Below are 12,986 nucleotides of genomic sequence, written 5' to 3'. Positions count from 1 at the left end.
GCTTCACTGCCACGACCATAAATTTCAAATAGATGGATTGACGTGGCACATCTTTGAAGCAGACCCACCTTTCACGGAACCACTCAAACTTCGTAATTGAACACGTTTTAAAGTGACAAAAATAAATAGTTTCTACCCATGTTATATATTCTTAGGACCTTCCAAAAGACAATTTACCCACTTACCGTTTCACGCTCTTTAAAAGCGAAAGTGTTTCGATTTGCTAAAAATTATTCAAACGCTTACCTTAACCATATCTAGTCAATGCTTTTTGCTCGTATGTTACCACCCTCTGAGTAGCTCCTCTGCCATACACGTCATTAGTAGAGTTAAGAACTTTGCGTTTATAGCTCGACTATCCACTTTTGTCAGCTTTACCTTGATGCAAGGACATAATATAAACATTCCAGTACCCTTTTGGCATCTCATTTTTGGTCGGACTAGCATCAAAATAAATAACCAATCAGCACCGTAACCTAATTTTTGAGGAAAATAAGATTCTGTCAACCTTAGGTAGTTTGTCTTAGTATGATACTCAAGGTTTTAACAACTTTCCCTTAGTGTTACGACGTTTGTCAAGGTTCATTTTGCATATTACCTCGTCTTAAATGTATGTGTTGCACCATGCTGGCTATATGTGTGGCATGTTACAAGTTTATTATTGTAAATGTTTACAGTGTCAAGGTATGTAGTAGAAATTGGTGAGTATTGGAATAATGGGTTAACTTTCTATGAAGTAGAGATTTGAATGACTCATTGTATTTGTGCATTAATGAAATTATAGCGGTTTATATTGATTTGTTAGGTTAATTATTTGATTGGAGTTTAGAGATCGTGATAGATTAATGATATTATTATAATTTAATTATTTATTGGGAAAAAATACAATTTGGGTTTTTGTGCTGTAGTTAAGATTAGTGAAAACGTTCAGCTTCACAAATAACATGTTTTTCGTGGTGGCAAGCAATATCATGCCATTTGATGCCATCTTGGTAGAAATCGTTTAGTACAGCCATGCATTTTTCATTGTTTTCACGGTTGTCTGGTTGGGGGATACCGGATCTGAAATGTAGATATATGAATTAATGATTTTGTACAATGATTTTAGATGAAATAATCAAGATACTATTTGTTCAATTTGTTTACGTACCCGCCTTTGGGAGACCAGTTGGTGTATGCAAATGTGGAACCGTCGTGCCAAACCCAATATGTAGTGAAGATTTTGTTTCCACTCGTCCAGATCCAAGGAATATCGTCTGGAATTCATAGATGGTTTAGTTTATATCAAAAGTGAGATATGGATAAGAAATTTAAAATCAAAAGTGTGGAACTTACGTTGATGGATGATATTTGATATGAAATCATCTTCTACTTGGTCTTCTATGCTAAGTGCTCGAAATCCAGAGCCTAGCATTTGACAGTAAAGTTTAGCGTCTTCCCAAGAGTATGATGCTCCTCCATCGTGACACCAGGATAAGTGATAGGACTGTCCGTTTCTAGTTTCATCGACCTCGGGAGAAAAATAAATGGGGGTTGAAAAAGGTAGAGTGACAATGGAAGGTGATATTTGTACCGATGTAAAGTATAGTAAAATATGAAATTATAAGGGAATTAAGAATGGTGGGTACATTATTCTTACCAGGTGTTTAGAAGGATGACAAAGTGGTGAAGTTCGACTTTGTCGAGATGGTAGAGATTGTATGGGCTGTGGTGGTGGTAGAGAAAGAATGGGACGTGGTTGGATATTGGAAGATTGGAAATGTGGGAAATTGTCGGAGTGGGAGAAAACGTTACGACGAGCGTGAATATTTGGGTAAGTGTTATGAAGAGTGTGGACATTTGGGAAAGTATTATGAGGAGTGCGAACGTTTGGGAAAGTATTGTGACGAGTGTCGACATTTGGGAGAGTATTGTGGGGAGTTCGGAAGTCTGGCATAGTGTTACGAGACAGGGTTTGTTCCGTTTGTCGGAAGACATTTGGTGTGTTAGAGGAAAACTGGGGTGTTTGGAAGGAGGGACGAGATTGTGGTGGAGATAGGATCATGAAGGGTCTGGACGATTGTGTTACTCCATAATGATCGTGGGTTTCATATACGTATGGATTCCTAACATGCGATGTTGATACAAGTGTAAATAAAGCTAGTATCACGATAATCTCCATTTTTAGGTTTCCTGAAAAAAGAAAAATATTTATGAAACACTAACATCCATAACCTAATCACACGAAAAGGTTTCATAAAACTTTATCAATAATGAAACATTAAATATATCAAAATATTTGAACACAAAACTCAACAAAACACTTACCCTTTTTACCACCTTGAATGACGGTTGAGATCATACTGAAGATCGAGTACTCTAGAACCCCTATTTATAGGAGGAACATTGTCGCTGATTGGTTGAGGAGTCGGTAAAACAACGCTCTCATTGGCTGAGACCGGTGCTGCTATCATGAACCATCCAGTGGTCTGTCAGTCCTTCTCAGGTGCCAAATGCATGGATGGTAATCGAAGACAAGCAGAAGCGACCAAGCTAATGAGGTCACTGATTGTATGTACTGTTCATTATCATTAGCTATCTATCTGTCTATCTGTTTATCTGTCTATCTATATAATGAGTGTGTGTGTGTGTGTGTGTGTGTGTGTTACCGGAATCCGCTTACACGTGGTTGCACTGCGAAAAGTCTCCTTCACCGAGGCAGTATCGTATCAATGGACGAAGAGGAGTATAGCCTTTTCAAGGAACGTCTCGTTCCAAAGAAGTCTGTTACTTTGCTACTGATTGGATCGTCGTCTTGAAGCTGGAAGTGGACCATAACTAAGAGGTCCCAATTTTTATATATATATATATATATATATACATATACATCATTAGACAATTTTTTTTTTTCATTAGATTTTTAAAATATTCCCACAGTAGACCTTGATTTCTGTGAGGCTTTATATTCTGATCATCAAATATTCATCTTTGATAATCCTTGGAAAGAAAATTATGGTATAAATTTTGGTATGAATTATGGCATGAAAGTTGGTATGAATTCGTCGTACAAACGACTACAAAAAAAAAAACACAAGAATAGATTTGCATAATAGACTGATCATTTATTGATTCCCGGTAGTATTTCATTAATTTTGACTTGAGAAATTGATTGTTTTAACAGAAAGGCAAATCCAGGATTGAAATAACTTTACATTCATTAACTTCATAACATTGTGTAGAATCAAGATCGCCATACATTCATTCAAAAAGAATAAAGGTTGGTATCATTTTTGTAGACCATTCACGAAAAGTTTACGTTCTTTGAAAACTCCAGTATTTTCTTGTGTTTCTGGTTGGCTTCCGATAACTCATTAAATTGGCAAAGATTTTAAAAAAATGTTCGCATGGATGGGTGTTCCTTTTTTTTTTTTTTATAACATAATGCATTGGAATACATCTATAGCCTAGGATCCCATGTAGAATACTTCCCCCCCACACATCATTTTCTTTTAGATGGCTGCTGCTGAGAGGGATGAAGGGGGACACTGAAGTAGACTTCAACTATGGTGTTTACGAAGGGCTTGAAACATATACATTAAGTCTACTGCATTCAGACCGTGTATAAACATTTTATTGACATACCATCTGCAATTTTTTTTAGTATATCTATAATCTCTCTATTACAAGCAATACCAACTGTAACTTTATCAATAGATGACTTAAATATCACCCTGTCTAGTTAAACGTACAGCGGAAATTACAGTCAACTCCCTAACTCTATGGATTATGTTTAGAGCATTGAATTCCATTCTCATTATCTTAATTCTCGTTATCCTTGGACAGCCAAGTATGATCCTCATTGCCTCGTTCTGAAGAACCTCTAATGGTCTAAGGTCATGTTTCAGAGTAGAAAACCAAAGTTGGCATCAAGTGATCAGCAATACTCCTCACCATACTTAAGTACACAGCTCTTGAGACTGGTATACCATAGCCTTTATCAGACCAAACTTTCAAAGGCTTTAACCTAGCTCTATATATACTTCTAAGATGATAGACTTGATGCTTAACATTATTATAACTAACGAACATACTAAGATATCTATAACAACTTTTTGTAGTTTTGTAACATTCATCCAAAATTCTCTTCCACTTACTAACCTTGACTGATTTGTTCCATTTCCATTTATAACCAATGCCAAAGAGACACAGAGATCCCGCCGTTGATCAATAACCCTGGTTATAATTTCTTCATCTTTATATTGTATCAGAATGTCATCGGCAGAGATATTGCTTGAGACTTACCGTAAAAACTATAATTATCTGTCTTATCCATAAGCATATGAAATAACATAGGACTCAAAACACCACCTTGTGGGCATACGAGTTCAAAACATTTTTCTCCTCACATTCATAAACTTGGAGCCAAATACTCCCTTTTCTGTCGGTAAAATATTCTTTGATCAATGTCAATAGTCTGCCTAATATAATCTTACAAGGCTTTCCAAAATTACTTCTTTATTTCCCTTATTCAATTCACCTTTCAAATCTACAAGCAATCTACAGTTACAACTGCCATTACTAAGACATTTAATAACATGGTTAGTGTTGCTTTGACCCTTCAAGAAACTTTTCTTTTTTTGACAATAAACATTCCAGTTTTGCTTTCTGTTCCCCTTGAACACGAGTACTGGTTAGAACGACCCAGTGAGTTGTTTATGGTCACACCGACAATCCTAACCTAGTTTGACCTTGATTGGCTAGATTTCCACCAATCAGCGCCAACTTCGATCGTATAAAAGAGGGCTTTATTGCAGGGAACAGACAGTGTTTACTTAGAAGACAACGGAAACAGGTCAACAATGGTAAGGAATTATATATTTATTCATGAATTCATATATCAAATATTTCATGTGGAGTAAATTTGAGTTAAGTTTATGTAATTTTTGATGACTTAACGTTTGATGAAAAAAGTTAATAGTTATTAACACAAATTAATGTTTCAGATTCGTTACGTAGCATTTTTCGCTGTTGTAATAGCAACAGTCTATGGTGACATCTATCTAAACCCACAACCAATTATATTACAACGCTCACTATCACGACCAGTGCACCAACCCGTGCATCACGCTCCAACCCCCCACCAAAGTTTCCAAGCTCCTCTACCTTCAGTCTCTACAACACGAAATGTCCCTGCTTCAAATTCTCTACCATCATTCACAAGCCCTGTTCTGCCACATTCCCGTTGCGATCCTATTAGGAAACCTCTGGTTAGTATATTTAAACCAAGAAAATTTGGTATTATCAAATTTTACACTTCATAACAAACGCTAATAAATATGAATTCCAGGTTGATGAAATCCACAATGGTCACGCTTACCACTTCTCCTGGTGCCGCAACTATGGTCAAACATACACTTGGCACGATGCTATAAACTACTGTTCTAGTTTAGGAAATGGTTTCCAAGCAGTCAGCATAGAAAACTCCTCCGAAGATGACTTTCTTGCTCAAATAATTTCAACACGTAAGTGAAATATTCCTCCACACTTGCTATAACATTCCTTGAACCTTGCTCTAAATATTTACAATTCATGAACCCGTCTATAATTGCAACTTCTTCCTACAGATCGCATTCCACATGTATGGACTAGTGGAAACAAACTCCACTCCTACTACTGGACCTGGCAGTCTAATGTAAACACTGGTTATACCAACTGGTCACATACTGGCAGGTCAATATTAATTTTACTCTAAATTACAAATCTTACTTTAATTGTCCATAACTTGCAAATCTCCATTATAATCTTCTTCAATCATCACCTCTAACTTTAATCTCTATTTAAAATTTTCTAACCCCAACAGACGAGGCCTCCCTCAACCAGATAACGATGAACAAAACGAGAACTGTCTGGCAATATTAAACAACCACTACAATGACGGCATCACATGGCACGACTCCAGATGTGACGCACTTAAACATGTAATCTGTGAAGCTCGTCAATTTTACCATTGAATGTTCATTTTCCTATGTTTAATGATTGTATTTAACTTTCTAAATATATAAACATCTCTTCTTTAATACATATAATATTAAGACTGCTCCCAATAAAAAACTAAAATACTTGTATTTTCATTATTAATTCAAAACTAATTTCTACACCCATACAAATGTCTGATTCTCTTGTTTACAAATATTCGCAACATTCTTCCATCATACTTCCCTCCCTTTCAGAAAACGACTAATTAAACTGTTTCCACAAATATCTTCAAATAAAAAGAATGCAAAAACATGCACCCCCTCAATGACAAGTAAATTCCCCATTTACTACCATCTGAACATACTTCCCACCGACAATTTGTTCAACATATCAGTCACGGTTGCATCGCATAGGTATTGAATATATAACATTGTTGTGCAGTGTATGTATCAAGTCTTTGGCAAGAAATGACACGTCGCCTGTACCAAGACACTAATAAATTAACATCGTCAACAATTATCACCGTTATTTCATACAAACACCTCAAACTTCTAGACTTTGATAACTTTTCTAATTGTGTCTCTAATCTGTGCCAATTCAGCAGAGCTTCCTATTATATACATGTCGCCTCTTGATCACCGGAATGTAACATACTTAAGAAAGATCAAGGAATGGGAACTACCGTATTGGCCACGTGCCATTATTGCCATAAACGTCAAAAGTTCTATGATGTCTTTTGCATACTGAAACTGTAGTAAAACCTGCACATAACGATTCCAAGCATGTTGAGTGCTATTCCATTGGTTTTCATGCAGCGACTTCAGATTAGCATTCATGCCAGGAAATAGTTCTACAATTAAAGGAAAATGCTAAAATCGTGCCTCCTATACAACTGAAAAGCTTTGATTATGGTACTTTCCGAAAAACATTTTTGGGTATGCATATATACACTAGTATATGAATTATCTTAAGGCAAATGTCAACTGAATGCCATTTCATTTTCAATGCGCAATCTTCATGAAGTGATTGACAAAGTTCAGATGTATCAATTACACTATCATTATATAAGAATTATACAATTATAATTCGGATATATGACGAGGTAGTACACCGGGTCCTTGTGGCTTTACATTCAAGGACGATGATTGGTAAAATTGACGAGCTTCACAGATGACATGTTTAAGTGCGTCACATCTGGAGTCTTGCCATGTGATGCCGTCATTGTAGTGGTTGTTTAATACTGCCACACAGTTCTCGTTTTGTTCATCGTTATCTGGTTGAGGTACTTGTAGCCTGTTAGAAATTTAATGAATATTAAGACGGATGAATGTAATTACAAACTAAACATTTAAGGTATGATTGAAATATGTATAGTTGTAAAGATTTTTTTTTTTCATATGGTGAAAATTTTTTACATGCCAGTGGGTGACCAGTTGGTATAGCCAGTGTTTACGTTTGATTGCCAGGTCCAGTTGTAAGAGTGGAGTTTTACCATTTGTCCACATGTGTGGAATTTGGTCTGGAATGGAGTTAGATGTTAGTACACATTAATGTAAATTGTATAGAAGTATTTCAAATGTGTTATCGATATTTTACTTACGTGTTGAAAGTACACGAGCGATAAAGTCATCTTCAGAGAGGTCTTCTATGCTAACTGCTTGGAAGCCATTTCCTAAACTGGAACAATAGTGGATAGCATCGTGCCATGTGTATCTTTGACCATAGTTATGACACCAGGAGAAGTGGTAGGCTCTGCCATTGTGAATTTCATCTACCTGTTATGATAGTACAAGGTCATTAGATTTTTATGATCAAAAAGAATATTGATGTTTCAATTATGTTCAAGAACATTACTAACCAATGGCTTTCCAATGGGGTCACAACGAGCATGTGGCAAAATAGGACTTGTAAGTGATGGTCCAGAAACTGGAGCAGGGAAGCTTTGAGGTGTTGAAGACATGAAAACTGTTTGGGGAGATGGTTTGGGAAAAACCGATCGAGATGGAGTGTTGAAAACTGGTATAAAGATGATGTATCAAACACTGGTGGTGATGGCGGGCGTTGTAAGATAATAGGTCCTTCGTTTGCTATGTAGCCAAATTGACCACAAGTCGCTGCTACAACAGCGAGAAATAGCACGATACGAATCTGAAATAAATTCATACAGAACTTTATAATTCATAATTAAATATAATAGAAAATTTATGTAAACAAATTCCTAATACATTCTAAATATATATAAATAAAATGAAGACACAAAGTTCAAATCCTTACCATAATTGATTTGTTTACGTTAACTCCTCAGTAAACACTGATTGCTTCCCCTTACTAAAGCCTTCTTTTATACGACCAAAGGTGATGGTGATTGATGGAAATGTAGCCTAAAAAGCTCAAAGTAGGCTAGGATTGTCGATGTGACCATAAACAATCCACTGTAGCTAATATCGTGTGTGTTTTTGGAACACCAGTACACACAATAAGAGAGAGAGAGAGAAGCAGACATATTTAATTCATGAAGCTATTTGTATGATGTTGTATAGCACAATAGTGCCACTCTCTGGGAACGTAATCAGCATAACGTTTGGGAGAAAATAAAAGCAGAAGAGATTCGAAATCTATTATCTTTCTTTTTGATCCTTAATCATGCGTGCTATGCAGTTTTCTGATGTTGTTATAGATAAAGGGGTGTCTAAAACTACTCTGACTTCTCTAATCGATGTTTTTCATCTATTTTCTTTCAAGGAAGAAGAAAACTAGAATATCAAAAGAAAATCCCACTACTATTAATGATAGATTCATCCTTTTTAAACACTGAATTAACTAAGAGTTTGCTTCGCAGAAATCTGTCATTTATCTCCCTTTTGGATACAAGACAATGTTTCAAATGTTTTTCTGACTTTATCAAATAAGAATTTTATCATTCTTTTTTTTTTTTGCACTCTGACATCAGTAGGTTGAATATAATTCAATCATTATTGTTCATTACCTTGGACTCGAAAGCATTTTAAGAAATGGAGACGATCATGAATTCCCAATTACAGTTTGTAGCGACCGATTCAAAATGTGTAAAAATCTCGCTTCAGCGGCACAATTTGTAGCTAAACCTTCATTAGTTTTTTCAAAAAAAAAAGAAAATAAAGGTCAGTGAGATATACAAAATGTGACAATTCGTCACATTTCTTAAGACCTGAATGTCATACATACATACATCACAATGGAAGAGAAATATAAATTGCCAATGCTTTACTGAAAACCAGATACATGACCTAAAAGAAGGTGTAGAATATACATGAGATTTATTCATGATATCAACAGCTTCACAATCAGAAAACGTTAACTCCATTTCATATGTTGCAGGCTATTAGAAAACTTTACTTAGAAATATGGCCATTGAAGGCATCAAGAAACTTTTGAAGTGTTAAGAAAGTCTCTAATGAACAAAAATATACCATTCTCAACCCAAAATATCTTGCGAATCTTAAGGTATTACGTTGCATGCTATTATTACACATATGAATTTACCTCCTTATAACTCTACTGTTAAGATTTCTGATGCCTTGGAAACGTAACAAGTTCTGTATTAAAGGGCAGTTCTTAGCATAAGGTACAGTCACTTATAAAAATATAACTCATTAAAAGTTTCTTGGGGATCCGTGTGTATATGTATATGTGTGTATATGTATGTATATGTGTGAATATGTGTGAATATGTGTGTACGTGTATATGTGTGTATATGGGCGTGTCCAGTCCCCGACCCCTTTCTGGAGGGCGAGTCTGTATAACAACAACGTGACATCGTACACACACATACATACAGCAGAACTGTGACGTTGATGTAATAAAGCAAGAGAGGTTTATTTATGTTTATTAAACAAATGCTATCGGTAATCATAATCTGTTACACATGCATGGAAACCCCCACAATTTTTTAGGAGTGGCTCAACGAAATTTTATGGGTGACTGACTGTACGTACGAGTTGGAAGGGCCCAGTGAGTTGTTTATGGTCACACCGACAATCCTAGCCTAGTTGGAGCTTGTTAGGCTACATTTCCACCAATCAGCATCTCCTTTGATCGTATAAAAGAGGGCTTTGGTGCGAGGACCAGGCAGTGTTTACTGAGGTTCCAACGTACAGTGATCAACAATTCCCGATCAATAATGGTAAGGAATTAAGGTTTTCTTGTTAGTTTAAAAATGTTAGGTGATTTATTTAGTTATTTACGAGGAGTCTAAATTTTGTGGTATTCTGTGTCACCTTAGGAATGATTATTTTGAATATATAGATGGTTGAATGTTATTGTTAAACATAATATTTCAGGGAAATTGATATTCTATTTCGATGAGTGTCTTGTGAAACTTACAAATATCTTTTTACCATCATATACTTCTCAGATTCGAAACATTTTGATCTTCGCCGTCTTATCGGCAACATATGGCGACTTTGTGAACTACCGCACACACCAAGGACCAGTCATCTTGCAACGCCCCCAGACACAACCCGCTTTTAACATCCCAGCCCCACAACCTATCTTCAACATACCAGCCCCACAACCAGTTTTCACAATACCATCCCCACAGCCAGCTTTCGCACAAACAAACCCACGGAGTTTTCCTGCTTCAATTTCTCGACCATCGGCTACAACTCCTATACCACAACCAATCTGTGATCCAATAAACAAACCATTGGTAAGTTATTCAAATATTTCCCTTAAAAATCTATATTAGTCTGACACTCGCCAGATAAAATAATTCAATATTTCTTATATTAATACAACAGGTGGATGAAATCCACAATGGTCGAGCCTACCACTTCTCCTGGTGTCGCAACTATGGTCAAAGATACACATGGCACGATGCCGTCCACTACTGTAACACTTTAGGGAATGGTTTCCAAGCAGTCAGCATTGAAGACAAACCTGAAGATGACTTCATTAAATACGTCCTTTCAACAGGTAACTAAAAACATACCACCGATATTTACTCCCACAATTCTAAACTTACTTTAGAATACTCGAATACTTTTCTAACGTCAATCTCTAAATCTCATTTCAGAAAACATTCCCCATGTGTGGACAAGTGGTAACAAACTCCATTCCTATTACTGGACCTGGCAATCTAATGTAAACACTGGATACACCAACTGGTCACACACTGGCAGGTCTGCAACAATTTTATTACTTTAACCTAACTCCTATATTGTCTATAATCTCGCTGAGTTATCTTTCTTAACTTTGTCCCCACTCTAAATATTTAATTTTCTAACCCGCAACAGACGTGGACTCCCTCAACCAGACAACGATGAACAAAACGAGAACTGTTTAGCAGTATTGAACAACCACTACAATGACGGCATCACATGGCACGACTCCAGATGTGACGCACTCAAACATGTCATCTGTGAAGCTCGTCAATTCTACCACTAACTCTGTGAATTTTCTTGCCTAATAATTATTCTATGACCCACATTATCGGATGTATTGTTTAGTTGTGTACCTTGATGAATTAAATACTGTTGTCTAAAAAAAATTTGTATTTATATCTTTACGTTCTTGGTAACCGTTTAAACAAACCTCCCTTTATCTTTGCCATTAACCTTCACTACTAAAATCCACCCCTACAAATCGCTTTATAATATATAAAATCAATGATAAGATATTAAATCCAAACAATTTTTGTATCCCGAAGCACTATACAAAATAACACAATTACATCGTAACCCCAACTACTTTCAAACTCTTGACTACTTGCATTTAAGCTAAATCTAATACGACACTTCATTTCATTAGTACTAACCTACACCATATTAACTATCTTTCCCCTGATGCTAACCATCCTAATGTATTGAAACGCGAATCTAATCAAATTTTCTCAAACACAAAGCAACCACGTTTGAACAGAATGTTTTCGACCTGCTAAAAAAAAAACGCTCAAATCTTCGTCACAATCTTCAACTATGACAACCTATGTTTTATAAACCTAAACCATAAATATTAGGCGATAATCCCCCACGTTTTTCATCCCAGGAAAAACATTACCCAAATTGATTCAAAGCATCCCGCAATATTTCACTAATATCAAACCGTAAGGTTAAAGCGGCAAGATGGATTACCCTGAAAACTCGTAAACGTTAGGCTATTTCTCCCGTTAACTTAATATATCTCGTTCTACTACTTCTGTTCCGGTTAATTTTCTTCACTACTTTCAACCATTGTCGCTCCAATTATCAATGTTCCTATTTTCATGAAACCACGTTATTCTTAGCTAGATACTCCCCTTTTTTTTTTTTTTTTTTAGCGAACTATTTCGGAGCCACAGTACGCCGCTCGTTACATGATCATCCTCAACCTCTTAAAGCATGACAAGGCTTGAGTAGACACCCACCCACTGTTTCCCACAAAAGTAATGTCGCATAACCTCCAATGACAAGTGGAGTCGTTAGGCAGCTGAGCCGAAATGGCACCGGATGCTCCCAGACTGGGCGTGGGACAAATGGTATTCTATGGGAAGAGGGAGAAAGGGTTAATTGACCGCTCTTGCCCCATTTACCTGCAGCTTAACTCGGAAGAGGCTCCCCTATTAAGGGTTAATGGAGGAAGTAATAGGTAATCTATAGGCAGATTACAAATTCCCGTTAATGTATGCAATAGAAGCAAGACCTGATCACCAACTGGTGCGATGGTATGAATACGGTCACTCAAATGTCAGACTCGCTAGTAAAGCAATTCCTTTACTAACAAGGCCTTGTAAACTGCAACGGAGACATTAACCCTTACAATTCCCATTGAACAAAATGAGTCCTTTTCGTCTCTGGTTAGTTGTGGCCGTGTCTTAGCAAGGTATCCCTTAATCTGTAAGAAAGGCTTCGTGTGATGAGGTGTCTTCTGGGAGACACCCCTCTTGTATCAAGGAGACATCACCTCAAAATGAACTTGCATGTGTATCGGCAAGTTTTTCCTCCCCACAATAAGTTCTTAAACGCGTAGGAGGAGGAGGAAGCCGAAGCCATCGTCTGCTTAAGAAGACTCCCAGT

General features: G+C 36.6%; 4 protein-coding genes across 4 annotated transcripts; 2 read left to right on the top strand and 2 right to left on the bottom strand.

Moving 5' to 3' along the window:
- Positions 1–846: 846 nt before the first annotated feature.
- LOC139758345 (uncharacterized) lies at positions 847–2,460 on the bottom strand. The gene is made up of 5 exons (XM_071679634.1): positions 2,308–2,460; positions 1,640–2,172; positions 1,336–1,510; positions 1,151–1,256; positions 847–1,062 (listed from the first exon to the last, which is right to left on the bottom strand). The coding sequence occupies exons 1-5, from the start codon at positions 2,339–2,341 to the stop codon at positions 915–917; spliced, it is 996 nt and encodes a 331-aa protein (XP_071535735.1). The 5' UTR covers positions 2,342–2,460; the 3' UTR covers positions 847–914.
- On the top strand, positions 2,437–6,098 carry LOC139758346 (uncharacterized). The gene is made up of 6 exons (XM_071679635.1): positions 2,437–2,550; positions 4,794–4,841; positions 4,983–5,246; positions 5,327–5,501; positions 5,604–5,709; positions 5,840–6,098. Exons 1-6 carry the CDS (start codon positions 2,452–2,454, stop codon positions 5,988–5,990), a joined length of 843 nt encoding a protein of 280 aa, XP_071535736.1. The 5' UTR covers positions 2,437–2,451; the 3' UTR covers positions 5,991–6,098.
- A 936-nt stretch (positions 6,099–7,034) lies between these two features.
- LOC139758251 (snaclec salmorin subunit A-like) lies at positions 7,035–7,915 on the bottom strand. The gene is given in 5 exon segments (XM_071679461.1): positions 7,035–7,248; positions 7,371–7,439; positions 7,441–7,474; positions 7,556–7,730; positions 7,814–7,915. Coding segments are annotated over 5 exon segments (594 nt in total).
- Positions 7,916–9,986: 2,071 nt separating this feature from the next.
- LOC139758347 (uncharacterized) lies at positions 9,987–11,482 on the top strand. Its single transcript, XM_071679636.1, has 5 exons — positions 9,987–10,117; positions 10,349–10,642; positions 10,734–10,908; positions 11,009–11,114; positions 11,229–11,482. The coding sequence occupies exons 1-5, from the start codon at positions 10,115–10,117 to the stop codon at positions 11,377–11,379; spliced, it is 729 nt and encodes a 242-aa protein (XP_071535737.1). The 5' UTR covers positions 9,987–10,114; the 3' UTR covers positions 11,380–11,482.
- The last annotated feature ends 1,504 nt before the right edge of the window (positions 11,483–12,986 follow it).

This window comes from Panulirus ornatus, chromosome 30, assembly GCF_036320965.1.
Source record: "Panulirus ornatus isolate Po-2019 chromosome 30, ASM3632096v1, whole genome shotgun sequence".
Taxonomy (NCBI): domain Eukaryota; kingdom Metazoa; phylum Arthropoda; class Malacostraca; order Decapoda; family Palinuridae; genus Panulirus; species Panulirus ornatus.
The sequence above is the reverse complement of the archived record's forward strand: the minus strand, read 5'-3'. Positions and strand labels throughout refer to the sequence as shown.